Below are 27,045 nucleotides of genomic sequence, written 5' to 3' on the forward strand. Positions count from 1 at the left end.
CCTGCTGTTCTCATCACAGTCAAACAAACTGTATTTCTTTTCCCAAACCACACTTTATCTTTCCACGTGTGGACGACACCCAATTCCACCGACTCTTCTTTCCCATTCTCTGCAACGTTTTAAATCGGTGGCAGGGAGCCCAACCAGTTTGTTTCAGACGGAAACGCCCGAGCCGCACGCAGGGCTGCGGCCGATGTCTCCGGTTTGTTAAGTGCCCTTAACTCGCCCCAGCCCGTGTGACCGCTGTGCCTCCGCCCCGCCGCGCCGCGGAGCTGAAGGTGCAATCCCCGCTGGTTCTCACCCTGCTCTCCGCCCCGCTCCCCGCAGGCCCCGGCTCCTCGCCCAGCCCTCGGCGCGACCCAAGCCCTCAGCCTGGCCCGGCCCGGCCCGCTCCGCTCCGCCACACCGGCACGGCCCCGCCAGCCCCGGGGCCGCTTCGTGCGCCGCGCCGCCCGCTGGCCGCTCCTCTGGGGGTCCGAGCCGCACGGAGCCGCTCCGGGGCGGGTGCCCGGGCCGGGCCGGCCCCGCTCGCTCCGGGCCCGCCCGGGACTCACCTGGCACCGCCGGTCCGCCGCTCAAAGCCTTCCCCGGCGCTCCGCGCCGCAAACGCCAGCGGTCCCGGAACGTCTCGCGCACGGCGCCGCGCCCCCATCGGTCTCCTGTTCCGGGACACCGAGGCGCGGCGCCGCCAGGGGGCGATGCCGCCCGCGGCAGCGCACGAGCCCGGGGGCTCTGCCGTGTGTAGCGGAGTGCGGCGCCGCCTGTGCCTACCGTACTTGCTGTAGTTAACGCGCACCCACACGGCCGTGAGACTATCTACTAATTTAAATTTACGTTAAATATTTTATTCAAGGAAGCTCCCAAAGCGGTATTTTGGCCCCGGCAGCGCTGGCCGCGGCTCGCTTCTGGCGGCTGCTCAGGAGCTCTCTGGTGCCCTCAGCCAGCAGCATCCCCCCGGTGCCCGCTCAGCTGTGGCCGCCGCTCTCACCGCTCTGCCCCGCCGGCTCCGTGTGCCATTCCGGGCTCCGTGTCCCCTCCCCGCCCCTCCCAGGTCCACGTCCCGGGCTCGGTGTCCTCCCTTCTCGGTCCGTGTCCCATCCCGGGCTGTGTCTCCTCCCGCCGCCCAGGGGAGGAGCGGAGCGGGCAGAGGTGGCCGCGCTCTCCCGCCCCGCCCCGGCCCGGCAGGTGCGGCCCCGCTCGGCTCCGCTCCCGTGCCCGTTCCCGTTCCCGTAGCCCGGCCATGGCGTACCGGGAGCTGGTGCGGCGCTGGCACGAGGCCGTGCGGGCGGCGGACCGCGGGCACTGGGACGCTGCCCTGGACGCCTTCGGCGGCATCGCGGAGCCTCCGGCCAGGATCTGCTTCAACGTGGGCTGCGTGCAGCTGCTGGCCGGGCGGCCCGAGGCGGCGCTGCGGGTGAGCGGGCCGGGAGCGGGGGGTCCCGGGCGCGGGCGGCTCGGCTCCCCCGGGTCCGTCTCGGAGGGAATGATGCTGAAACTAGATCTGGAATCCGGCGTTTCGTGTCCAGCAGGAATGCGAGAGGGGATGTTGAAGGGTGAATGCTCGGAGGAAAAGGTTTAGCAGAGTGAATCTCAGAAAAGTGAAAAAGGTGGAAGTTAAAAAGGCGGATGTGACTGTCGAGGACAGGTTCAGTGGTGAACTCAGTGGTGCCTGGTTCACAGTTGGACTCGATCTTTGAGACCTTTTCCAACCTTAATGATTCTGTGATTCCATGGTTCTCTAAATACTATGGAAATCCAGATCAGTGGGCAGAATCATTTTGAAACAAGATAATAGAGAGTACTTAAATTAGATATTGGAAACTGCATCTGGCAATGTACCTTAAGTTTTGTTAAAGCTAAATCAGTTAAAATCCTGTCCTTTAGGTGAACTTAGCTCATTATCATGTGAAAGCCACACCTCTAAAGCTCAGCCTGCCTGATTCCAAGAGAAGTCTTCAACCCACTGGACATGCACAATTATTGTAGCTTTAAATCAAAGCAGGAAAAAGATTGTCCAATAGCTGTTCTGTGGGTGTGAGTTTAGACATGAAGATGGGTGTATTTTGAAAGTACAAGTATGTTGCTTGGCAGTGGAGACTGCCAGAACAAAGCTGCTGTGCTGGAAAACCACTGTCCTTGGGAAGGGAGAAGAGGTGCCCTGAGGAAAAGCCTTTTTGTGACAGCACCTGGTGTGTCTGCACATCCATCCATCCATCCATCCATCCATCCATCCATCCATCCATCCATCCATCCATCCATCTTCAGGGAGGAGATGCAGATAAACCTTTTCTTCAAACAGCGTAAGGAGGAGCTGAGGCTGTGCTGGAGGGGCCGGGGCAGCGCCGTGGAGCCCTGGGCAAGCAGTGGCTGTTTGGGACACAGTGAGCACATGGCAGTGGTGCCATGAGAAGAGAGAGAGAGCTCAGGAGAGACTTCTGAGCCCCAGCCAAGGGGCAGTGACTGGGAAGAAGCTCAGCTCTCCTTCCGTGCGGCTCGAGGGCTGGTTGTTGTTATTTCAGTTGTGGCCCAGGGAGGCAGCAGCACGGTGTGCGGGGTCACGGGGACTCACCTTCCCCTGCAGTGCTGTCCCTGTGCAGGCAGGGCAGGGAGGGCTGGGCTTTCAGCACTTGTTATCCCCACGAGGTGTCTGCAGTGGTAAGGGAAGGAGCACACCCCTGCTGCTGCCCCAGGAGGACTCCTGGCTCTCCCAGCACGCTGAACCATGAGCTGCTGCCACAAGCACTGCCTGTTTTTAGCTGGGGCACTGAAGCAGAAATACCGACTTAGAGACCATTGTGAGAAGCCCTGCAGCTTCCTCCCTCTCACCCTTTCACCTCAGCCTTCCCCAGCCTGGCCAGTCCTGCTGCTCCCACTGGCTTCAGGCTACAGTTTTCCCATTTTAAGAAGCCGGATGGCCAATGCAGCTCATTTATGTCCAGTCCATTGTAGCAAGGAGGGGTAAAAGCTTGAAACTCAGCTCACACACAGCCAAGACCTGAAGGATGGCTGGGAGCTGTGTCAGCCTTGGAGCTGGGCAAGAGCCCAGGGGTTGCCTCTTTGAGGGCAGCTGGGACGTGGCTGGCTGGGTGTGCCCAGGCACTGACAGGACAGATCCCAGCTGATCCCTGCCTGTGTTTTTCTCCTCAGGCATTCAATAAAACCATTGAGAAGGACAATTCCCTTGCTGTGGGCTACTTCCAGAGAGGGTTTGTCCACCTGCAGCTGGAAATGTGAGTGAGGTGCACAGCCAGTGCAGACTTTGGTTCTCTCCTTTCAGTCCTGCTTTATTCCTAAACCTAAATGATTGTTTGATTCCAAAATTCACTTCTTCCAGCAATCTTACAGGGTTCACAGGGTCTGCTTTAGCTTGGAAACCTTGTCACAGGTCAGCAAGTCTTGTATCGATAAGAGCTGCACAACTCTGGGGCTCCAGGGGTGGCTGACACATGACATTGTTGTCCCCTACATACAGAGACTCCTGCATGCAAGGCTGCCACAATGTTATGTTGCCATTCAGATTTTCTCTGGAAATTAAAAAAAATATAATTGTGCTGCTTGGTGTGTCTTCTCATGACACACATGAGTCTGGCCTTCCTAGAAATGCAGCCTGCACACTCTCCTGCAACTCAAGCAAACTTTGGGGGCCTGATCTCACTGATAAAATATTGAGGTTGCTCTAGAAGTGTCATGGGATTGATTACTCATTGTTTCCACAGTTAAATCACAGTGATATCCTCCTCAGGGAGCTGGGTGAAGTATTTTACAGATCTTGTCGTACCTTTGAGCTCAGTTATTGTCTTTCCTGTTGTTTCCCAGACCCTAATCTCCACAAAATGTCTGTCTTTATTTCTGGAAGGGAGTTAAAGTGAGCAGTTCTGGCTTCCCCAGGAGAGGGGCTGTGCCTGGGGCTGGTGGAGCCCCAGGCAGGGCTCTCTGGAGCTGCTCCAGCAGCAGCAGAAGCAAACATGCCCCAAGCACAGCCACTGCAGGGGCAGCACAGCTGGCAGCTGCCTCCTGCCCAAAGAGCTGATGGCCTCCAGGGCTCTCTCCTTCATCAGAAACTGCTCCCACCCCCCAACACCCACCTGGGCACCTTCTCTTGGCCGGGTGCCCACAGCACAGCCGTTCCTGGGCCCTTCCTTTCACTACCTGCAGCCTCAGTGGGCACCTGCTTGGATTTCAGTTGCATAGCTGGTGTAAATTCAGACTAATACCCTCGTTATCCACAGAGCTTCTCTAAATTTCTAAATATTGAGGTTCTAAATTTCAAGTTTCTCAATGTCGATGCTCTGGCCATGTGTGTGCCCTCCCTGGTCCCCATCAGTCAGGTTCCCAGCCCTCAATCCTCCTGGGACATGTGCTGGGACAGGCAGGGAGCTCCCAGCAGTGGGTAACCTTGGTTCTTTATAACGCAGCTCTCCTTGCACAGGCTGCAGAGCAGAACACATGTTATTTGCTAGTGTGATTTTTAAGCTTTGTAAACAGTCTCTAGCTGTTTTAGGCTCAGTTTCTTGTGTCACCTCTGCATTGCAGGTATGAAGAAGCTCTCTCTGACTATCACATGGCCTTCAGTCACCTAAGAGAAAATCCCTTCATTGATTACAAGCAGCTGGGGCTGAGGCACATCCTCTATGCCTGGGAGGTAAGAGTCAGCCTGTTTCAGTAATCCTTCCCCACTGTTGGGGGTGTCAGTAGCAGGGATTAGTGACCTAAGACTTTTCCAAAAAAGTACATTAGAACTGTAAAAATATTCTGCTTGCACTTTTTAAAAAGTAACTTAATCATAAAAGTTGTAAACCAACATAGTCTCTGGAAAGTTTAGCAAATGATGCAGTTTGAAAAGTAAAATTGTTCAGAGCAGGTGCACAGGAATTTCTATATTGAAGGATTTTTATTTTCTCTATATGTAGACAAAGTGGTGGCTGCCCCATCCCTGGAACTGTCCAAGGCCAGGCTGGACGGGGCTTGGAGCAACCTGGTCTGTAGAAGGTGTCCCTGCCCATGGCAGGGGTGGAACTGGGAGCTTTAAGATCCTTCCCAACCCAAACTGGTCTGGGATTCTGTGTAATATTTACACTTGGATGTAAACACACATGGAAGTTTAGTGAACTCCTTAGCTCTCAGAGTTCAGTGACAGATAAGAACAGAGCTGATGCAAAATGTATGCTGTAGGAAAGTCAGGTGCATGAAAGCCTCTTTCCAGCTGCAACAACTGATCTTAATATTCCCTCTGTGCTGAACTCACACCCCATGCTCAGGCTGTGTTTGTAATGCTTCATCCTGCACCTCTTACTGTCACACAGAGCCAACCGGCTACATCCTGTTCAAGGAAGCTCAAAGGCTGAGCTGATTGTAAATTTTTGCAATATTTGGACATATGTAAAGGATTCCTAGAAACTGTCCTTTACTGGAAGGCTTCATTTTGTTTTCTCTGAGTCCACATACACAGATTGAAAAGCAGATACAGGAAAGAGAATTTAACTCCTTACTTCTGTGAGAGTGAGAGTCATTGTGTAACTCCAGCCAAGCATCTCGGCCATTTTCATGCACCTTATACCTGGCAGGAGGAAGCTATCCTTGGCATCCGTGGTATTACCCAACCTCCCTGGCTTTAACAGCTTCAGTGCCACGGCACTGCCTTCTCTTGGAAATGAGCAGTTCCCTGGAAAAGGGGCAGGGCTCAGGAGTGTCCCTCCCCTGGTGGGGCCCTTCCTGGTGTGGACACACAACCCATTACTCCAGGCATCACCGGGACACATGCTGGCCCTCCAGACTTGGGATCAGCGTCCTGATTCAGCTGTATCTCATTCTTACCTGGAGCTCATTTTTCAAAATACACAAACATCATTCTCCAGCAGAATTGTGCTATCAGCTTTCCCATGCATGGCCTCTCATGTGCTGCAGCTGATCTCCTCGTGGGATATACATGTGTGGTTTGAAAACCCAGAAATATTTGCCTCTTGCAAGGCTGTGACACTTGTGACTGAGTGAGAACTGCTGCCTTGCCTCCTGAGAGTCCCTGCAGTTCTGTACATGCTCAGGGTTGCCATTCCCCACACTCCCAAACACAGTCTTCTACTGCCATGGTTAAGGAGTAAAGGAAAAGCATCCAATGAGCTCCAGCTTGTCCTGCTTGTGCTGAGCAGGGCATGCAGCCAGGTACACACCTCAATTCCCAGCTGATAACCCTATCACAGGAGATAAGGAGCTGTCTGACAGTGCTCTGGCTGTGGCCCAGCTGGCCAGTGACAGGGAGAGATCTCCCACTCTCAATTTAGACCACAGCTCTCCAACACCCTATCTGCAACACTCCCACATCCTGCTCTTCCCCAGGAACAGAATGACATGCTGCTGAAGGGTGACAAGCTACAGCTGACAGTTTGCACATTCACAGCCCACCAAACATGAAATAGTTTTAGTTAAGCTATTTTGCAGTGACAGGGAGTCAGGATTACAAAAATCATTATCTAGTTGCATGCAGAAAAATACCCAAGGAAAGCTTCCTGGCCTTTTGGATGCCGGAAGGATCAGAATTAAAGAGTGTGCTAGCAAAGTCTTCACCTGCTGTCCTCATGTCTCTCATCACCCTGACCAGCAGCTCCAGCACACCCAAGCTTTTGTTTTTCCTTTCTGATTGTGAAATGTTCCCAGCTATGCTGCTCAGAGTGCCTCTCCTGTTGCTGAACTCTTGGTGCTTTAGTGCCTGTCCCTATTTCTTGGCTGAGCTCAGGAGGATGTGTTGGGTGTCCCTTGGTCTTGGCCCTCTGAGTCCCTTCCCTGTGCTCACTCCAGGTGCTGTACAGCACTGCAGCAGTGCAGTGCCACCTGCAGCAGTGGCAGGAGGCCAGAGTCACCCTGGAGAAGGCTGTTGTGTGGAGACCTGAAAGAAGAACAGCAATCCTGGAGCTGGCCCTGGAGCGGGTGCAGGTAAGGCCACATCTGTGAGCTCCTGGGAGTGTGCATTGGGCTTCAGCTCAGGGATGTGTGCTAAAAGTGTCATTTTGAGTGTTCCTGACATCTGCATGTTCCTGCCATCCATCCACCCACTTGGCCACCTGCTAGCACAGTCTAAGCCATTTGTACATGATGCTCTGCCAAACTAGGGCTTCAGGTGATCAAGGAACCCCATCACCCCCAGGTGCTTCACTGCCCAGAAACGCCGTAGTGAAGAATTTTGGGATGACCTCTAAGGCTGGGGACATGGCTTCCTGGTCCCTCATGTTCAGGAGCTCAGTTCCATTTGTACTTGTCCTGCAAAACCAGTTTCCTTGTGCAGTGTTTCAAGTGCAGAAGCCCTACAAGTGCAGGTCTGGAGAGTCTCCCTTTTCGTGGCACTGGCTGGCTTCTTTTGAGTCCCTTTGGCCTCAGGAACAATTGGTGGCAGTTCAGATATTAATGTCAATCACTTTTAGAGCTTAAGTAGGGTGTGAAAGTGTTTCTAGGGCTACTTCCAAGTAAAAGTTTCCTGTTAGACTCCTTTATGATCTGAAAACATTTGCAGATCTCTGATTTACTCTTCCTGAAGGATTCATTAGTTTGCTACCTTCATATTTTTTAAGAGGTTCAAGAGGTTCATGCTTTGTTTTTAATCAGATCATCTCTTCTGGCATTACATTTGTGCTTTTCCAGTGTGTTATTTATATTTGCTATTAGCACGCTACTCAGTGGCTGAACAGAAAACATCTGAAGTCAAACAAAAAAGGTGTTTAGAAGATTTGTTTGATAAACCTTCCTGCACTGCCCCCCTTCCTACACACCCCTGCCAGCAGTGTCAGTCCTTGCCTCCACAATGGGGAGGGGCTGCTGAGCTCTCAGTTTGCTCGTGCTTTTGTGGAGCCTGAGTGGCGTTTGTCAAGTTCACAGCTGAAACTTTTGGCCCAATGTCTTCCTGGAGCTGCTCTTGCACACCTAAGCTGTGTTTGGTTTTCAGGGCTCTGATGTTTCATTCAATGTGAACTGATGGCTTTTCCTTTACCTGCTGTCCCCACCCCAGGACCACCTGTTTTTGGAGCCCATGCTGGTTCCTCTCGGGGAACTTTTCAGACCACGAAAGAAGGAAGTTGAGCAGCTGGATTCAAAAGATTTCCTGGGTAAACCCAAGGTAACAGGCACGTAATTGTCACAGTTAACAGCACCAGAAAAAAATCTTGCCTCTGCCATCTCCAGAGAGCCGTGCTGTGCGGGCAGCCAGAGCAGGATGGGCAGAGCTTGCAGCCAGTTTAAGCAGTTGGGACACAGAAGCCAAAATGTGTTAGAATTCCTACCCCTTCTACCAAAAAATGCACTTTGGCACTAAAACACCTTCCCAGTCTTGGTCACGTTAAAGTCTGACAGGGCTGAGCAGGTACTCTGGGAACCCATGGTTGTCCTTTTGCTGACAATGATGTTTTTAAGAGGGGCATGTTGTCCCAGCACGTTGCTGCTCAGTCCTGCATTCCCAGGGGGACAGGTTGCCACTCAGGGGACAAATGCTTTGTCACATCCCTTAATACAAGGCAGCAGAGAATTTCTCTGACCCTTTCTGTGACCAGTGCAGTCAGAACAGAGAGTTCCAAAACAAATAAAGGAAAGTAATTCACATACTTTTAAAGAAACCTTGGAAAGACTAAAAAACTGGGACACAAATGGTTGAGGTTGTATTGGGAATCCAGCTCTGCCTCTCCCACTGTATGTACAGGTCCACATTTTGCCTGACCTTGGGATGCCAAAAGGAAATGGGTCTGAGCAGATAATATTGGATGACGTTTGGGGGTCTCTTCGTCCAGCCTAGATTCACTCACTGCTTTGTTCTCCAACAGGTCATCTCATCCATCATTCCTAACGATGAGTACATTGGCTTCGAGCCTCTCAGGCCTCAGGTGAGCAGGACAGGGCTGTGAAAGGAGGAATGGAGCTGTCGTGGAGCTCCAGAAAGGGGCTCAGATCCAAACCATCAGGAAAAGGAAGAGTGGACTCTTGGTAAAACCAGTGTAACACCAGCCTGGATCCATCCAGGCTCAGCACTGGCTGTAAGGGACTCAGTGATGGGAATCTCCAGCCCTTTGAAGATGCATTTTTGGGTCTTCACCATGTCAAAACAGCTTTGCTGTGCTCAGCCTGTCCCTGCTCATCACTTCAGTAAATGTGTCAGTGTGAGCAGAGCTGCCTTCCACTGTACTGGGAGTTCCTTGGAACCAGGGGAGGGGGAAGAGATTGTCTTACTTCCTGATGAGATAAAGAGGGAGGGGAAGGAAGAGAAGGCACATCCTGGTAAGGTGTGGAGCAGCAGACTTTTTCTGGGTGGTGTGGAATGACAAATGGAGTAAGAGTCAGGAGGTAAGATGGCACTGCTGGTGTAGGAGGCACTGTTACAAACAGATCCTGTTGTTTCTCCCACAGAAACAGGGCTTTTATGAACCCAGTGCCGATGCTCTGCGGTGAGTGTTCAGTCCCACCTTGGTCTTACCCTTCTCTCGCTACTGTTCAGAAAGTATTTTATTCTCTGGCTTCTTTGTGTGAAGACACTGAGGGATCCATACCCTCTCTGACCAGGGGTGAAGTGAATGACAAACACACAAGGGCTTCTGTGGCTGCAAAGGACGCTGCAGGTCCCTGGCATCTCTGCAAGAGCCTCTGGGCAGTGTGCGGGACTTGATTCAATGGTCCTGGGAGACCGGCATGGATCGTGGCATGCCTGGGGAATGGAAGCAGACAGAGGTTGTGGGACCTGTCTAGGTCTGTGGCAGAGGATGCTCAACTTTCCCATCTTAATTCCAAGGACAATTCCAAATACTACCAGCCCTACTGTCCTGAGCCAAAACTATGTTCAAACCCCAAGGAAGTAATTTGTTTTGGTGATATCGCACCAGCAGTACTTCAGGGCTGTGTCGAATAACTGTTTTGATCTTGACATTGATTATCAGTACAATGCAAATAGAGCTGCATTTGGCAAATCAGTGTTTCCCAAGCCCCTTTTGCTCCCAGTTGGACCGAAGAGCAGCAATGGAAATCCCAGTTTCCCAAGACCCTCACCCTACAGCCCGTGCCAGCTGGGGCCTGTGCACTGTGATGGCTCAGGGCCGTCAGCACTGCGCCCCAGGCCGGTGCAGCGCTCTCCTCTCCCCGCAGGGATGCCGAGTCCGGCTACCACCGAGTGCTGTCCCGGTACCGCCCTGAGGAGCCGTCGGGGCCGGAGGTGGCGGCCGGGAGCCTGGTGTTCGTGCTGGGCAGAGCGGCAGACGGCTGGGCTACGGCCATCCACGACGGGCAGGTGAGGGACACGGCCCCGAGGGTGCTGAGGGAGGGACACGGCCCCGAGGGTGCTGAGGGACATGGCCTCGAGGGCAGGGCAGGGACAGGGCCCCGAGGGTGCTGAGGGACACGGCCCCGAGGGCAGGGCAGGGACACGGCCCCGAGGGTGCTGAGGGACATGGCCCCGAGGGCAGGGCAGGGACACTGCCCCGAGGGTGCTGAGGGACATGGCCCCGAGGGCAGGGCTTGGCCCCAGCCCCCCTGAGCACAGTCCTCAGGAGCTCCTTCCCACACCCCCCAGATTTCCTGACACGGGGCTCTCACCGGCCTCTGCCATTCACCTCTGTAGATCCACAAGGATGGCTTCTGGGTTCTCCACTCTAGGGGATCCTATTGTGGAGTTGTAGGATAGCAGACCTCACCAAGGACCACCATTTAGAGCAGGATTTATCCCTTGAGAGCTCTGATGGAGCTGAGGAGGTGGGCTGGTTCTTACCTGGTCTGTAGTGCCTCTGTTCAATGAACTTTGGGAAGGTTTGGGGAGGGTTTCAGCTGTACAGGCAGGTTTTATGAGAGAGGCTCTAGAGAAGTCCTAAGGACTTGGAGCCCAGCAAATCTGACACCTTCCTGCAAGCCAGGGAGCTGTAGTGTAAACAGACTGAATAGAAACAGATAAACACAACATGGAAAATCTTTTGTTAGCAGAAGCCATTTCTCACCTGTCTAGTTCACTTTTTGAAAGAGTTTTTGTAACCTGCATTAGGTTCAGTGAATGTATTACTTGTCTATCTCTCAAAAAAGTCACAAAATTCTTCCTAAGACTACTATAAACCAGTGAGGTGTTTGAGCAATTGAGGCAGTGCTCTGAGGACTGGTAAAAATACAGAATTAAAAGTTGGGTATAAATGAATAGGGTTTTCTTCCTTTCATTTTTAAAAAGAAAGGATGTTCCCACAGCAAATCCTCTGTGACATAAGCATTTACCATATTCCTAAGTGTTATAGGAACAGGGGGAGAGCCTGAAGCATCTGGAGCTAACAGGAACAGTTACACAAGTATTTGGATGTGGTGGTTGACTGCCCAGTCAAGTGCCAGATGAAATTCAATGTAGAAAAAGTAAAAATATACTCTCAACAGAAAAAGAAAAAAAGCATTGTAAGCAAAAAATTCCAATGCTCAGTTGAAATGAGCAGCAGTGATTGTCAGAAGACACAGAAATGCAGTTGGACTGGTGTCCCTGGGCATCCTTGCTGCTCTCTGCCTGAGCTCTGTCTTGGGATCAGGGGGTTTGGTGGGTGCTTGTTTGGTCTGTTCCACTGCAGCCACTCCAGCAGCAGGTCTGCTCCCAGCTGGAAAAGCTGCAGAGGGATCATTGGATTTTGTCCAGCAGTTTGTGAGCACTGAGCACTTGGGTGGCTGGGGGTGGCCCCTCAGGCACATTCGTGTGGCCATAGGGTGACAGGCAGTGCTGGGGCTGGGCTGGGGTCGCTGGGCTCCTCTCTCACCCTGCTCTGCTCCGTGTCCCTCCGCAGAAGCTGCACATCCCGAGCTCTCTCCTGGAGCCTGCCTCAAGGATGGATAAATGGGTGAGCTGGCAACTTTGCAACCAGGAGGAGGGAGGGACCAAGACATACATTTGGGACATTTATCTGTAAGATTATCACAGGATAGGACAACTCTGTAAGAGAAACGTAGAGTATGAAACACTGAGTCTATTGATTGAAGACCAAGTGCTCTTGAATGGTAACAACAGAAGAGTTAGGAGTAGGAAAAATCCCTTTGACTTGGGAGAACTTCATCTCTCATCTCCACCACAGGCATAGCCACACATTATCCCAATCATTTTCCATCTGAACCCAGTGTGGAAGGGCCCAGTTCAGCCCCATTTCCTGTGAAGGAGTTTTCAAGTACATGGTTGTTCTGATGTTGCTATGATTTTTTTAGTTGTCATTTTCCCCCCTCCAAATGAATCCCTGGTATACACTTGGGCGTTTGCTCCATGGATGTTCATTGTCAACCAGCCCAAGTGGGGGAGAGCCCTCAGCACAGTGTGAGCAGCCTCCTCCTGGTTCAGCACCAACCCAGCAGGGAGCAGGGTGCCAGGGAAGTGTCCCCAAACCTCTGCCCTCAAGAGCCTGATTGCTCCACCTCATCCAACCATTCAATGAGCAGCACTCCCTGGGGCTCTCCCTGGGGTTACACCCACAAGTCTGTAGCTGGCTGCAGCCTGTCACACACCAGCCTTGTCCAGGCTCCCATTTTCTGCCCTCTCCTTTCTGATGCTGTTCTGTTGCAGAAGATCAGCACTGGGATTCCCCTTCCTCCTGCCCAGGTGCCTCCCAGCCGCCTCCCCATGAAACAGAAGCCAGGTAATCCCTGCGCCCTCAGTGGGTGAAGCTGTGCCCAAACCCCACTCTTCAGAGGGCAGGAGGAGGTGGTGGCCCCACTGCAGCCACTGCTGACTGCAGGGCTATTCCCCTGCCTTTGTACTGTTCTGCAGATCCTCCTGGGGAAGAAAATGCCTCTGTCAATGATGCCAGTGCCCACATGGACTCCAAGGTGAGGTGTTCCACATGCTGAAGCTGGCACAGCCTCAGGAGACCAGGGCTGGGAAGAGTGCAAGATTCTTGCCCGGAATTCCTGAGCTGCTCCCAAATCACTGGGAAAAAACCTCCTTCTTCTGACCACTTTTCCATTCTAAAGGGAGGCTCCCATGTGGTCTTTCCTCCCAGTTTGTGACCATCCCATCTTGTGAGACAGCCTAAGGTTGACCTGTTGCCACCCTCCGAGGCACCAGGAGCACCAAACACATCAGAGTTCTTGTGCACTTGCTTTACAGCCAACTTTGCGAGAGACAGTTGTCTTTGAACACCCTGCTGTCCCTTTCTCCCTCTTCCTGTGTCCCATTTTCTGTCCTTATCAGTCTGGATAGCACAGTTAATTTAAATTTGCCCTGTTGGGTAATGTCCTCTGAGGTACTCCCATGCCATTGCCAGCCCCTGCATGTGATGGTCCTGGAATGACTCCTGTGACCCTCTGGGGACACCACCTCTGTCCCTCAGCTGTAGGTCAGCTCTGCCACACCTGTTTTTAGGACTTTGGGGGTATATTTTTCAGGTGTAGTTCAGCCAGAAGGCAACACAACAGAGGAATGTGGCTGCTCCTCTCCAGCTGGCTGGAGGAATTGGGGCCTTGCTCATATAATTTTGGGTTTAGGAGGTACCTGTAAAATCAGAACCAAAACCAGAATTCCTGAGTCACAGGAGGAACAATTGATCCCAGGCTTTGAATCCAGAGTTCCCCCTTTGAAATTCAGGTCTGCATTTTGATGATGTTCTACTGCGACATGGCAGCACAGAGATGAGGGATTGTGCTGTGTCACCTCTCTTGGTATGAGAGTAGATATTGTCAGTTGGGTCTGTTAGTCAGTTGTGGCTCTTCTTAGACTGTGAACTTCATAGTCAGGGCAAGGTTCTTCCCCCAGAGGGTGCTGGCACTGCCCAGGCTCCCCAGGGAATGGGCACGGCCCCGAGGCTGCCAGAGCTCCAGGAGCCTTTGGACAGCGCTGCCAGGGATGCCCAGGGTGAGGTTGTTGGGGGGTCTGGGCAGAGACAGGAGCTGCACTCGAAGATGCTGGTGGGTCCCTTGCAGCTCAGGATACTCTGATTCTCCACTCTGATGGAGCCCATCTCCCCACAGGTGCCCCCGAGGTGCGGGGAGGCCTCCGCGGGCACAGACAGGCCGGCGGTGCTGCGGCTGCGCTGCGAGTGCTCGCTGGTGCTGCAGGCGGGCGAGGCCCCGGCCCTGCCGGCCCTGCGGGCCCTGCTGCGGGAGAGGCTGGCTCAGCAGGCACAGCGGGGCACGCTCAGGTATGGGGCTGAGCAGCCATTCCCCTCGGGACACGGGCGTCCTGCTGCCTCTGGGCTCCTGGGAACATTCATCTGGGGCCAAAACCAGCAAAGGTGTGAGCACACAGTCTGCCTAGTGGGCAAACCTCACCATGGGCTTTGGGTGGGACAACAGCGTGATCCCCATGGGAAAGCACCTGCTGTTCTTCTCACAATCCCCTCCCAGTACATCAAGGGCTCAGGGAGGGCTGCAGAGGGACTTATTACAAAGGCATGGAGTGACAGGACAAGGGGGAATGGCTTCGAACTGACAGAGGGCAGGGTTGGATGGGATATTAGGAAGAAATTCTTTAATATAAGAGTGCTGAGGCCCTGGCACAGCTTGCCCACAGAGATTGTGGATTCCTCATCCCTGGAACTGCTCAAGGCCAGATTGGATGGAGCTTGGAGCAATCTGGTGTAGTGAAAGATTCTCTGCCCATGGCAGGGGGTTGAAACTAAATTATCTTTACGGCCCTTCCAAGCAAAACTGTTCTACAACTCTGTGATTCTATGGGCCTTGGAAGCCTAAAGGATCTTTCCTAGGAAACTGTACCACGGTCAAGGGAGAAGAGAAGGAAAAACTCTGTATAGATACAGCTGCCGCAGGTTGGATTTTGTCCCACTCAGCTCAGCCTTTGCAGTAAGAAGGATCAATGCAGACCAAACTGGGACTCAGGCAGAAGATCCTGGAGTGAAGTCTCCCTGATTGTGACACCCCTGGGACACACAGTGGCATCAGCAGAGTTTAGAGTCTTTCCCTCGAGTTTGTGTGGGAGGAGGTGACAGTGTCACTCCCCACAATGCCATTTCTACCCGCTGAGCATGTGGGGTGGCCCCATGTCACTGTGCAACGGGACAAGCTCAGAACTGGCCTGCAAAGGGGAATGTAAAGACTGAGGGTGGCAGAGAGCTGGGCTGGCTTCCAAGTTTGGCTTTAAAGGAGATGATTTGCTCAGCATTAATGAACACTTGCAGCTACAGGCTCCTGGATGGCACAGAGCTGGGGACTGTGTTGGGACAGGAGGACCTGGGGAAGGTGTGGCAGCAGCTGACTGAGGGCAAGCTGACACTCTGTTGTCAGGTACGTGGACTGGGACAAGGTCTCTGCTGGGCTCCAGTCTCTGCTTTGCTTTGCAACCTCTATGCTGGCTTTTCCCTGCAGGACTCAGACTCCCACTCAGGCAGACCTGTTCTCTACCAGATGCTGGCTCAGCACTCTTACCTGGCACAGGGACCAGGGGACCTGGAGTTCAGCAAGGGAGATGTGCTGGATATCCTCTCTGAAGGTAGCTCTCCAGTCCTGCTGCTGGGCCAGGCTTTTGGAGTCTGCTGTGAGGAGGCTTTGGGGAAAATGTGGCCTCACCAGTGCTGTCTCAGGTTCATACTCTCAGGAGTTACAGGGTTGCACTGGGTTTTTCCCAGAGTTAAATTCCAGCCACGAATACTCTCACTAACCCCATTCATATGGGCCAGGGCTCATTCCTGCTCCTTTTTTTTTTCCAGTGAACGAGGACTGGCTGGAAGGACAATGCAATGGCAAGACTGGCATCTTCCCCAAATGCTTTGCCAGCCAGACCAGCTGTGGTGCTGCCTTCCTATAGCAAACAGGAGCCTTTTCCTGCCTGACTGCACCCCCAGGCGTGGGAGACACTCACACCAGCTCATTTGGGCCCCAGCCAGCACAGCCAGGAGCTCTGCTGTACCTGGACAGGGGATATTGCCCACTCAGATTCATGGGATCAGTTCCAGCAGTGATGGCATTTCCCACAGCCTGTTCCCTGACCTGGCATTTTTACCTCGTGCTGGCACTGCTGAAGATGTGTCTGTGAAGAGCAGAGAGCAGTGAGAGGGCTCTGGGGTTTGGCTGTGGGAATTGTCCATGTAGCAGCTCAGGCTGCTGGGTAAGAAGAGGTTCCCCTGGCTGGAAGTCCTCATCCCCTCTCCCTTGTAGCTCTTGTTGAGGCTGGGAAGGCTGAGCCTCACTCCCAAAGCCAAGGGTGGCTGGCTGGGAGCAGGGGTCTGAGCCCTGTTCCTCAGGCTCTCAGGTCACATAACCTTACCTCCACCAGACAGAGATGCTGCTTTTTCAAAAGGCTTTTGGAACCAGTTTGCAGTGGGATTAATGGGATAACACCATGAGTTAGGACCACTGTTTTCCATAGCAAATAGCTATGGACCTGACCATTCCTTCCCCAGGTGCCTTGGGCACTTTTCTTAAGCCCTAAGGCCAAGGTGGGATCTTGGAGAACAGAGAATAGGCAGTTGTGGAAATCCCCACTGCTCAGAGCAGCTCTGGGTTGTGGGAGAGCCCTGGAGAAAGGGCTGGCTGGGAAGTGCAGTGCTGGGCTGGTGTTGCAAAGGCTGAAAGCCCTGTCCAATTCCTGCAACTGGGCTGGGCTGATCTAAATAAAACACTCAAGTGCCTGGAGCTGAAACCTGTTCTGGATTTGGTGTCTTGACAAAACTTGGCTATGTAACTTGAATATAAAATAAACCCTGAGCCAGAGTTGGCAACTCTTAAATCAACTTCCACTTGTGTTTTTCTGCTGAGATATGCCAGTAAGTATTTTTAACAACAGCTGACAGTGTCTTTGGGAAGAGATTCTGTCACATACCACAAAAATATTGCACATCTTGCACAGGGCAGGACACAGATGATGTCAGTCCTCTAATCAAGAGTTAGGTGTCCAGCACTGCTCTCCATTGCCAGTTGCCTCCCAGGACTGTTGGAAGAGTAGCCCAGCAGGACTGGGAATGCCAAGGAAACTGCTAGGCTGAGCAGTGACATTCGTATTTGAAAAACAAAACCGATTTTATTTCTAGTTTGATTTTTTTGGCTTCATCCCGCCAGCAAGTCTCAGTGAGATTTTGGCAGTCAGATTAAAGGAGTCTTCCTCTTGGAGAGAGATCAAGTCATCTTCTACATTCACAGAGATGACCCAGTCAGATCTCCTGAGCGATGGAGGTGGTCTAATGCCTTCATTCTTCTCCATTTTCCACCTCTTCTCTGCCTGGTTTAGTAGGCAAGATGCCTAGCATGCCTCTAGTCAGGAGGCTGGGAGCTACTTTGTTTTCCAGAAATAGTGTAGGAAAACAGCCACCAGGCCTGCCACGATGGCCAGTACAAGGAAGGAGACGGCCCCTGCCCACAGGCCGGGCTGGTGGCCCTTGACATGCTGCAGAGCCTCAGTAGGGATCATGTTGGTCAAGTTCAGCATGAAGCCCAGTGTCCACCCGATGTCTGTGTTTGCTGCCTGGGGGGAGACAGCACAGGGCATCATCCAAAAGCACTTCTCCCAGGCACCAGCAGCTTGGTGTGAGGGGCTGAGGGGCACCTCTCCCGTGAGCTGTCTCAGCTGCTGTTTCACATGGGGACCAGGCTGTGGTGAACCTGATCTTGCCAGCAGCAGTTGCACAAAGAGCTTTCCTGTCCCCTCTCCCCCAGGGCTAAGAGACAGCTGAACATGGATGACTGCTCTGATCCAGGTGTGCCTCTGTGACCTGCACGTGATTTTGGATCTGGGCTTTCCTTCATCCCTGTAGTCCATCTAATTTGGCTGTAGAATCAGTAAGGTCAGAAGAGACCTTTCAGGTCATCAAGTCCAGCCGTCAGCCCAGCACCACCACCAAGTTCATCACTAAGCTGTGTCCTCAAGTGCCACATCCACATGTTGTTTGAACACTTCCTGTGATGGTGACTCCACCAGTGCCCCGGGAAGCCTGTTCCAAAGCCTGACCATTTCATTTCCAAGAAAAAAAAACATTCCTAGTACCTAACTAAGCTTCCCCTGGCATAACCTGAGGCTGTCTCCTCTCATCCTGGAAATATTTTGGTCAGACCATACTCTGGTTCAAAGTGGTCATGGGGCCACCATCACCTTTCTGATAACATCAGAGACCAAAGTGGCCAAATCCTGCTCTGCTTTTCTCCAACCCCCTAAAATCAGTTACATTCACAGCAAGGAAATTAGCTGGGTCAGAGGTTTGGGGTTGGCTAAGAGAGCAAAGCTCTCCTGGGATCCCTGGGGAGCAGCCATGAAACAGGGACACATCTCTGGCACAGAATGTGGTGTTGCATTTTAGTTAAATGGTATGCTCTGTCTCACCCCTCCAAAATGCACGATTTGTTCCAAGCCTGTGGTCCTGCCCTGAACCATCCTGTATCTGTAATCCCATTGGCCCAAGTGTTATTCTGTGCTCACTTTGAATCTCTCTCTTAAGCTGTGCAAGGGAAAACAGATGCCCTCTTGGCCCTTCTCTCCCCAGGCTCTCCCTCTCCCCCTCCCTCCCCCTTCCCCCCTTCTCCCTCAGTAGCCATGCTGTTCCTGGGGGTGGGATCCCCAATAAACGCCCATGTAATGAGCACCCTCAGAAGCCGTGTGGAGTCTCCTTGCCTGCGGCTGCTGCCAGCCAACTCACAGCTTATGGGGCCCTCCAGGAACTCCCCGGGCTGCCCCCGCCAAACTAACTGCAAGAACAGAGGACTCCAGAGATGCTGCTCCTGAACAAGTCCGTCCTTTCCTGCTGCCCACACGTGTTTACCTGCCTGCTAAAGTGGATGTTGCTCCAGGTGTGCTCGTTGAACTTGTAGCCATCGAGCAGCAGTGTCAGGATGTAAAAGGCCACGGAGCAGTAGGTGTGCAGGTACTTCAAATCATTTGGGAAGCTCTGCACCAGCTGTGAGGCCATTGGGGACAGAGTGCAACAGGGAATGTAAGAGAGGCTCAGAAAACCTCCCTAGCCCAGGGAACAGCAGAGCTTGTGTTCCAAGGGCAGAGATTTGGGACAGGATAAGCACAAGACTCCTGGCTGCCCTTCACAGGGCTCTCACCTCTGTCCAGTTCCTCCTGCAGAAGGACAGGACTGTGGTGTTGACTTCACTCAGAGACTGCTGGTGGGTCAGGTTCAGGAAGTTGAAGGTGTAGTAGAACCCAGCAAAAGCCTGGGGGGCAAGGGAGCATGGTGGAAAACACAATTCCTTCCTCACGTGAGAAAAAACCCAGGGGCCCCCCTTGCTCAGGGAGAGTCCCAAGTAATTCCCAGGGTTCTGCATCTGACACCTCCTTGACGGTCTACCAGAAAGTCTCAGAGCAGGCTCACAACCCTGGGGCTGCTCTGGCACTCTGAGCTAGCTGGGACAGGCTCCCTCAGATAAGATCTTTCCATTTCCCTCAGGGAACGCTGGGACACGGCAGGAGGCAGAAGCCACTCTGAGCAGAGAAGAGGTTTGCAGCTAGAACTAGCTCCGAGGATCCCTCTCTCCCCACCCTGTTCCACATTCAGTGGCAGAGGAGACTCCCAGTCTCTGCCTTTACCCTGCCCCAGGCAAGGGGACGGAGGCTGCTTACGAAGAACTGTCCCCGCACGGGGGGCTGATAGACCCCATTGAACCCGCACGGCCCCCGCGCCCTGCAGCTGAAGTTGAAGAGTCTCCGGACGGCCGTGCCACACGCGGCTGGGTCCCCTGTCCCCGTCACCGTGAGGACAGGGCCAGGGCTGGCTGAGCTTGGCGCACGCACGCAGGGGCTGTCGTAGAGCTCTGCCACGGTGATGTTCTCCTGGTACCCCTGCGGGTAGCAGGGGTGAAGGATCTGGGCACTCGAGCTGGCCTGGAGAGAGACGGAGCCATTAATGGGGCTGCAATGCCACTGAGAGCCTTCCCACAGCCCATCCCAAAAAGCAGGACTACACCCCACGAGGACTGGATGTACCCCACCTGTGAGCTCCCTGAGCAGCCCTGGCTCCCACAGCACTGGGCTCTGCCTCTGTCCCTGGGCAGTTGTGCAGGGACTGTGCTGGGAAACCTCTCTCTGGGCAGAAATGGAGCAAGGTCAAGAGAATGGTGACAGCAGAAATACCACACATACACCTGGACTCGGGGAATTACAAAAAATGCCACTGCACGTCAAGATGTGGGGAGAAGGCAGCCCTGGCTGGCAACCACCACCACCACCTTCCACCCAAATGAGGCAATTTTTTGCTTCCCTAGATAAAACCCAAGCCTCTGCCAATTCCCAACTCTTTGCCCACAGGCACGCCCAACATGGCAGGGGGAGATGTGCCACGGCACTGGGAGGTGGCTGAGCAGCCCCCGTGCCCCGTGGCACCTGGTGCAGAGCTGCCAGCAGCATCTTCAGGGCCTGGCTCTGCCCGTAGCACAGGTAGCTGTGGCTGTACAGGGAGTAGTTGGTGCCGTAGAGCCGGAAGAACACGGACGTGTTCCTGTCCTCTATGGGGACCCCGGGCTGGAAGGTGATCTGCGTCGAGGCACCGCCAAGGTCCAGAGCTCCCAGAACCTCGGCGTCCTGGGGATGTTCCCACTTCTCTGCAAACGAGAACTGGCCCAACACGCAGCGAGGGTTAGGCTGAACTGCAGGCACTCCCACTCCCTTCCCGCAAGGAGTTTGGGGCCCCAGGGGCACCTTCCACGTGCTCCTGGCTCCCTGTTTTACCCCTGCCTGCCCACATCCTCCTCAACCCACAAACACTTCCAGGGAGCACTGATGTGACGCCTCTTGGCCGCTGCACATCTGCTGGGACCCAGACACTTGGAGCAGGACACTTCCAGGGAGCACCGAGGTGCCGCCTCTTGGCCGCTGCACATCTGCTGGGACCCAGACACTTGGAGCAGGGAAAAAGGAACTCCGTCTCCCGGAGGCTGATCCCGCTGCCATATCCCTGGGAGCCCAAAATCCACCCATGTGTCAGCAGACGAGAGCCCAGGGCCAGGCTGAGCTGGACACAAAGACCCTGTTAATCACATTAATGGGGAGGAATCTGCAGCCCACGACCACAGGGGACCTTTGGCCGGGCGACCAGTGCCCCAAAGCTCCATGCCTCCCTCCTCTGCAAATAAGGAAAGCTGGCTGTAGCTCAGACAGGGACGTTCTCCCCTCTGCCCCTCCCCTGCCCTCTCCCCAGCTGCACCTTGACCAGTGTCTCCAGCAGGTAGTTGACAGTGATCCAGCCAAAGGAGCCCTCCTCGCTCCCCGTCAGGATCCGAGCTCCGCGGAAATCCACAGGGTACTCCCCAATGGCCTCGGACACCTCGGCCAAGACCTGCTCGGCCTTGCTGCTGTTCTCCTCCCTGCCAGCAAAGGCACAAACACCTCAGGTGCTGCAGGCCCTGGCTGGCAGCTCTGGCAGCCGGGCTGCCACTGAGAGGCTGCCGTGCCCTGCCAAGGAGCTGCTCCGAGACATCTCTCCAGCACTTCCCTGCCTGCAGGTGGCTCCTGCAACCCCCAAAGCCCTCGCCCGGGGCCTTGGGAATCTCCCTAAAAACGCTGCCCGCAGGCTCTGCTGGAGCCCTGAGAAAGTTCACGCCGCTCTGGCAAAGGGGGCTCGGCCCCTCCGCGGCTGCTGCCAGGCTGGCGCTGCAGAGGGCCGGGCGCGTCCCCCGGGCACGGCCAGCGGCTCTCCCGGACGCCCCGTGGCACCGCGGGCACGGCCGCTCTGCCCATCCCCACGGCCTGGCCGGGCAGCAGCCCTGTGGCCCGGCCCGTGTGCCCCGGTGCCAGCCCCGGCTCCGGCGCGGCGCAGGAGCGCCGGGAAGGGCGGCAGGCGCCGGCCCGGCCGTGCCGGTACCTCAGCAGCCGCATGCCGGCCGTGGCCCCCAGGTACGTGGGGGTCTCCCGCTGCTGCTCGGCCGGGACGATCTTCATGGCCCTGTCCAGGCAAGGCTTCAGGCTGGCGCCAGCCCCCGCGGGGTCGTCTGCGTAGCTGGAGATGCCGGGTCCTGCCACAGGGAACCGGTGATGGAGAGAGCCCAGCGCCACCCCGGGAGGGACGGCACAGCAGGGGATGCGTCCACCCAGGAATCCCACTGAGCTTTTTTGTTGTTTGCCCCAGGTAGTCCCGGCCTTGCCAGGTCCAGCCCTGACGCGTACTGTGAGCTGTCCCGCCAGGAGGCTGCGGTTGTGGCATGGTCACACGCCCCAGGAGCCGCAGGAGCTCCTGCTGCGGGCAGAGCGGGAGGGCTGCGGGCTGGGGATGCTGAGCACGCGTCTGATCGGGAGGTCGAAGTGCTGGGCACGGCCAGTCAGTCCTGCAGGATCTGGGGACAAACACAACTGTTCCCCATTTCCCTGAGGAAGGGGTAGGGTGCACTGCACCCTGCTGCAAGGGCACATGTAGCTGATAGGCACACTGAGGTGACCTTGCACAGCCTCTCTATTTTCGGAGGCTGGCACTGGATCTGAGAACCCGGCATGGTCCTGCAGTCGGTAGGGACAGGCTCTGGGGTGGAAATCTCACTCTTTATCTTCCCGCGAGCTTTGACTGATGAGTGCCATTAGCCCAAGCAGCCCTTGCGTTACACTTTGTCCTCGCCAGACCTTTGCAGTTAACCAGTAACTGCCACGCTGCCGCTGCCGAGCGGGACATGAGGGCAAGGTGAGCTCTGAGCCCTCCTTCCCTTGCCCAGGCACTTCTGCCCTGGCTTGGTGGCCTTTGCTAGCCCCAGCCTGGCTTCATGTACCATTTATCTGCTCCCAGATCTGCGCTCTAGAGGGGGCATTTCCTCCAGAGAGACTTGTCCTTGTGCCAAAGCCAGACAGCACTTCTGCAATAGGAATACACGCCTCTGTGGGTATTTAGAAATGCCTGATAAATAAATTAGCATTTATCACACCTAGCATGAATCAGCTTTGGTGTGGAGAACAGCCACACAGGGCAGCACCCTGGCTGGCCAGCCCCGGGTGAGCTGGGCACGGACAGGGAGGGCAGATCCTGGCACTCACCGGACACAGAGCAGGCCTCCACCTGGGACACAATGCCAGTGTCGTTCTCCTTGTCCGCAGGCCACCGGTAGATGTAGAGGGACGTGTGTGTGGAGCCAGCATCAAACACCAGACCGTACTGGGGAGGAGAGGGGACACGGGGTGTCAGGGGAGGAGACCAGCGTCACCTGCTGCAGAGTGAGTGAGAGAAGCTCCAGGAGAGCCATCGCAGCTCCCGGTGGGCAGGGGAGCCTCGAGTGGCCAAACAAGACTGGTGGTCACCAGGACAGAAAAAGTCTAGTGGCATTGCAGTTACCAGCTGTGTTGGGGACAAGGATCCATCCCAAGCCCCTGGAGCTAGCACTGCTTTGGGATGAAAAAGTTGCATGTGCTGTGGGGCCAGGCACAGTGACCAAACTCATCCAGACCCGCTCCTGTCTGTGCAGGGTGTTGTCCCCATGTTGGTGGCAAACAGCACAGCCTGCCTGAAACCCAGGCACAACCCAACACCCAACGGTAGCCAGCAGCCAAGTGAGAGCTGTGCTCCTCCCGAGGACCCTACCTTGGTGCTGGGGGGCAGAAACACATCCTTCACATTCACGACGCTCAGAATGAGGGCGATGACGCTGCAGACACAGGTGGCTGCCAGGAGACCAGCAATGGCCTTGGCTTTGGAGCCCATTCCTCCTCCAACCTGCAAGGACAGCCCCAGCCCCCAGCTCACACCTCATGGATGGGTACGGGACTTTCCCCTTCCTGACAATGAAGCCATCCTCTGGTGCATGGCTGCTCTTAGCATGGAAGAGGATAATATCCACGAGCTCCTCTGGACCCATCCCAGTTGAGTTGTTGGCAGCCTCAGGGCTGGGACACTCTGCCATTCTGAGCACTCCCTCCTTGGAGGATTTTCAGTACAGCTTTTTCAGCCCTGCCTTCTCACCTACAGCCCCTCAGGTCCCTCTGTGCCTGGACCCCAGCCCTGCTCAAGCTGTTCCCTGGCTGCCAAGTCAGCATCTTCCTTCACAGCAGCATCACTGGGGGAAGCCCAGACACGGCTAGATGGAGTTCGAAGCTGGAAGCAGGATCGTGGCCTGGCAGGGTATCAGTGTGACCATCCGCTGCGGGGCACAGAGCCACATCCCTCCAGTACCCACATGTTGCCACCTCAAAACCCATCCCACAGCACTTGGGACCAGGTCACATCTGTTGCCCAGCAGGCCCAGATTGTCCCTGAGAGGGTCCTCTCTGCCCCAGGCAGGGAAACAGCATCTCCAGCTGTGTCTCCTGCCTGACCCAGCTGTTGCTGATGCCACAGCATGTAAGAGATGCAGAGGGGCAGTGTCCATGCCTGCTGTGATACCCACACCCTCCTGCAGCCCCAAGGGCAGGCAGAAAGGCAGAGGCAGGAAGCTCCTGCTTATCTGGGCACACAGCCAGGCTGGAATGCCCACAGCGATTGCCCTTGGGGACTGGAGCACTTCCCACTTGTCCATCCAGAGCTCAGCTCCCAGCAGAAACAGCCCCCAGACACTCCTAAGAAATTGCAGCAAAGCAAAGAGTCTGGTTCTCTGTGACAGCCTCTGCATATGGCAGCTGAGATATCCATGTGCTCAGCACCTCACAGCTGGTCCAGATGTGCTTTTTGAAATGCACAGCTCTCCCTCCTCCTCCTGCACTGCCCTGCCTGGTGCCTTGAGCCACACAGGCAGGATGCCTGCTGCATCCTGCTGAGGCTGACCTCGCTTCACACTCCAGCTAGATACTGTGGATGGCCTGAGAGCCCTGGGCACCAGAGGTGTGGTTTAACCCCACCAGTGCTTTGGGTGGAACCTGGAGCTATCACTTGGCTACACAATTCTCCTGTGAGTGCATAAAATCCCTGAGAAATTCCCCTGCCCTTTTCCCAGGTCAGTGGAAAGACCTTTGGCAAGGTCAAAGGAGATGCTGATTCCTTTGTTTTGGAGTCAGCATCTCTGGCAATGAACAAGGGTGACCAATCTCCTGCATAGCATGAGATGCACAACAATGAACAGCAGCTGTTCTTTGGGTCCATGTCATGGGACATGGGGCCATCAAAATCCCTTATCAGACCTTGTCCTATAGCCAGTAGCCTTCCCTCTTCAATGGCTATGAAGAAATAGTATAGAATCAACTGATAAATCCCTGTCATAGAAACAGGGAATCATTAAGGACCTCTTTGAGATATTAAAGTGGTTATCGATTCAAAGTGATCTCAGACTCAAATCATTAACCCAGTACCACCAAGATAACCACTTAATTATGTCCCCAGTTGTCATATCTGCAGTCCTACCAGCCCTGCTGGGGTTTGCCCAGTTATAACTGTGCCGTTGGGATGTGATTCATCTGCTCCAGGTAACAAACAAAGCAATGGGAAAAGTCTGCAGCCCAGCCTACATCCTGGAAAATTCTGTCCCAGGCACTGTGAAATGGAAGGACACGAATTGGTGAGAAATTGCACTGTGCTGCATGCAGGAGAGGGTGGGAAATGGGCTCCTCCTGCTCTGCTAGGGACTAATTCCTGTTTTGACTGGACAGGGGGCAACACCCAAAGGCAGCACAGAGCCAGCTCTCCCAGGCAGGAGAACAGGGCACAGAAAGGGAGTTCAGAGGGTGGGAAACAAGGTGAGAAGCTGATCTATCTGACCAGGCTTTCTGTGGCATCCTGGGGCTGGCTAGCTCCAGTACCTGCTACCATCCATGTAGGATCAGGAGCAGCAGGACAGGAGTGGTGCTGATGCCTCCAGAGCTGCAGAGGAGGCACGACGCTGCACGGTGCCTGCCCATTTCCAGGTGTGGAAATTTTCCAGCTGTGCCCAGCAGCTGGAGCAGGGCTGCAGTTGTTTGTGTAGGGCTGGCCATGACAAAGGGCTTGACAAACACCTGTGGGACATCCCTCACTTGCAGCATCCCTTGTGCAAAGGGAGCAGAGCCTCAAAAAGTGGGGCAAAGGCTCAGAGCCACTGCTGGATCTAAATTGCCTGTTGCTCAGGACAATGGGGGCCTGAATTCCCACCAGGCATATCTGGGATTTGAAAGCCAAAAGAGCTCTGAAGGTTCTGAGAGGGTGACTGTGGATGCCAGGAGCATCCTTGCCAGGCAGAGCAGTTCCCTGCATCCCACCTCCCACCAGCGCTGGGGCTTGGCAGTGCCCTCCACGCCTGGTCCCTGTGCCCTCCGTGCCCCTCTGCCCCCCGCACCTGGGAACCTCGTGCGGCGAGTGGCCGCCCCGGCCCTCTCGTCCTCCCCCACCGGCTCACGGAGCGTGTTCCCCCCAGCACCGCCCCCGCTGCAGCCCAGGGCCCGCTCCCAGCCCAGCTGCATGGAGGGGCAGCAGCCCCGGGCCCGCTCCCCCCGCGCCTGCCGCGGCTCACCCGTTGGCTCCGGCCGCCGCTCCGGCTGCGCCGCGCTCGCCCCGGACTCAGCGCGTACCTGGAGCTGGGAGCCCGCTCCTGGGACAAAGGCTGCCTCGCCGCCGTGGCCCTCCCCTTGGCCCCGGACCAGCAACCTGCCCAGGAGAGCGCTTGTCCGGGAGGCAGCGGGGCTGGGGCTGGAGAGCCGGGGTGGAAAGAGCATCCGGGATTAACCGCTTCGCTGCTGAAGGAGCGGCACAGCCTGGCGCGCTCAGCCCGGGAGCGGGGGTGCTGCGCTGCCCGCGAAGATCAGCGAGGGCACCGATAGATCCCAGGCAGCCCCTTCCCCCGGAGCCTGCCAGCACCTGGCGCCGGAGGCAGCAGCTGAGCTCCGGGAGCCTCAGATACCCCTGCCAGACCTGTGGCACAAACGCCGTGAGGGGCCGAGCCTTCCTTCCCTGTCACCCTGCTGTCACCCGGCTCTGCGGGACCCCCACTGTCCTGCTGCAGGCCGAGCCAGGCTGGCAGCGGTGCTCGGGACAGAAACAGGAAGGACCTGGCAGGTGAAGAGCTGTCCCCACAGCCATCCACGTGGGATCCATCCCCACAGGCAGGCACCGAACTGTCCCCACGGTTAGGGAGCCACCCCCATTGCCAGGGTCCTGTCTGTCCCCGTGGCCAGCACCTGTCCATGGCCAGAGTCCCGCACTCCCAGAGTGCGGGCAGGGAGCGGGCAGGGTACGGGCAGAGATGCAGGCAGACGTACCGGCAGATAGGGCAGAGGCGCAGGCAGGGAGCAGGCAGAGTGCGGGAACGTGGTGCAGGCAGGGGAGAGGC

The 27,045-nt window shown here is 55.3% G+C and overlaps 3 protein-coding genes across 17 annotated transcripts in view; 1 reads left to right on the forward strand and 2 right to left on the reverse strand.

Annotated features, from left to right (window-relative positions):
• The window catches only part of EXD3 (exonuclease 3'-5' domain containing 3), a 251,278-nt gene extending 250,601 nt beyond the window's left edge, over positions 1-677 (reverse strand). For 5 of the 6 annotated variants that reach the window (XR_005952833.1, XM_041406503.1, XM_041406500.1 and 2 more), the window contains exon 1: positions 555-677. The gene's annotated coding sequence lies outside the window, so the exon portion shown is untranslated. Of the gene's footprint in view, positions 1-301; positions 509-554 lie in introns of those variants that run through there. The other variant, XM_041406499.1, reaches the window with a different exon arrangement.
• Positions 678-1,119: 442 nt separating this feature from the next.
• NOXA1 (NADPH oxidase activator 1) lies at positions 1,120-16,603 on the forward strand. Of its 7 annotated transcripts, none has more exons than XM_041406516.1 (15): positions 1,120-1,414; positions 3,148-3,230; positions 4,534-4,642; positions 6,793-6,927; positions 7,994-8,101; positions 8,799-8,858; positions 9,379-9,416; positions 10,108-10,249; positions 11,763-11,816; positions 12,527-12,599; positions 12,731-12,789; positions 13,930-14,099; positions 15,096-15,201; positions 15,283-15,406; positions 15,624-16,603. In XM_041406516.1, the coding sequence occupies exons 1-15, from the start codon at positions 1,241-1,243 to the stop codon at positions 15,719-15,721; spliced, it is 1,533 nt and encodes a 510-aa protein (XP_041262450.1). In that variant the 5' UTR covers positions 1,120-1,240; the 3' UTR covers positions 15,722-16,603. The 7 variants fall into 7 exon arrangements, with proteins under 7 accessions (XP_041262450.1, XP_041262452.1, XP_041262447.1 ...); XM_041406518.1 differs by having other exon boundaries at positions 15,322-15,406; XM_041406513.1 differs by having other exon boundaries at positions 15,096-15,406.
• Positions 16,604-16,713: 110 nt separating this feature from the next.
• ENTPD8 (ectonucleoside triphosphate diphosphohydrolase 8) lies at positions 16,714-27,043 on the reverse strand. 4 transcript variants are annotated; one of them, XM_041406524.1, is made up of 11 exons: positions 26,894-27,043; positions 26,230-26,627; positions 23,400-23,531; positions 22,859-22,976; positions 21,705-21,855; positions 21,048-21,207; positions 20,228-20,458; positions 19,469-19,729; positions 18,952-19,062; positions 18,663-18,797; positions 16,714-17,374 (listed from the first exon to the last, which is right to left on the reverse strand). In XM_041406524.1, the coding sequence occupies exons 3-11, from the start codon at positions 23,517-23,519 to the stop codon at positions 17,183-17,185; spliced, it is 1,479 nt and encodes a 492-aa protein (XP_041262458.1). In that variant the 5' UTR covers positions 23,520-23,531; positions 26,230-26,627; positions 26,894-27,043; the 3' UTR covers positions 16,714-17,182. The 4 variants fall into 4 exon arrangements, with proteins under 4 accessions (XP_041262458.1, XP_041262457.1, XP_041262456.1 ...); XM_041406523.1 differs by lacking the exon at positions 26,894-27,043 and adding an exon at positions 26,765-26,816; XM_041406522.1 differs by lacking the exon at positions 26,894-27,043 and having other exon boundaries at positions 26,230-26,820.
• Between the last annotated feature and the right edge of the window lie 2 nt (positions 27,044-27,045).

Source organism: Onychostruthus taczanowskii, unplaced genomic scaffold (assembly GCF_017590055.1).
Source record: "Onychostruthus taczanowskii isolate IOZ18803 unplaced genomic scaffold, ASM1759005v1 scaffold25, whole genome shotgun sequence".
In the NCBI taxonomy this organism is placed as follows: Eukaryota; Metazoa; Chordata; class Aves; order Passeriformes; family Passeridae; genus Onychostruthus; species Onychostruthus taczanowskii.

What these genes read in the sequence shown, in the direction of transcription:
- NOXA1 (XM_041406513.1), top strand. Translation starts at nt 1,241, where the DNA reads ATGGCGTACCGGGAGCTGGTGCGGCGCTGGCACGAGGCCGTGCGGGCG. An exon ending in ACATCCTCTATGCCTGGGAG is followed by an intron (nt 4,643 to 6,792) that starts GTAAGAGTCAGC and finishes TGCTCACTCCAG; the next exon opens with GTGCTGTACAGCACTGCAGC. An exon ending in GCACAGCGGGGCACGCTCAG is followed by an intron (nt 14,100 to 15,095) that starts GTATGGGGCTGA and finishes GAACACTTGCAG; the next exon opens with CTACAGGCTCCTGGATGGCA.
- ENTPD8 (XM_041406524.1), bottom strand. Translation starts at nt 23,519, where the DNA reads ATGGGCTCCAAAGCCAAGGCCATTGCTGGTCTCCTGGCAGCCACCTGT. An exon ending in GCCGGCATGCGGCTGCTGAG is followed by an intron (nt 21,208 to 21,704) that starts GTACCGGCACGG and finishes CTTTGCTGGCAG; the next exon opens with GGAGGAGAACAGCAGCAAGG. An exon ending in TGCTGGAGACACTGGTCAAG is followed by an intron (nt 20,459 to 21,047) that starts GTGCAGCTGGGG and finishes GTGTTGGGCCAG; the next exon opens with TTCTCGTTTGCAGAGAAGTG.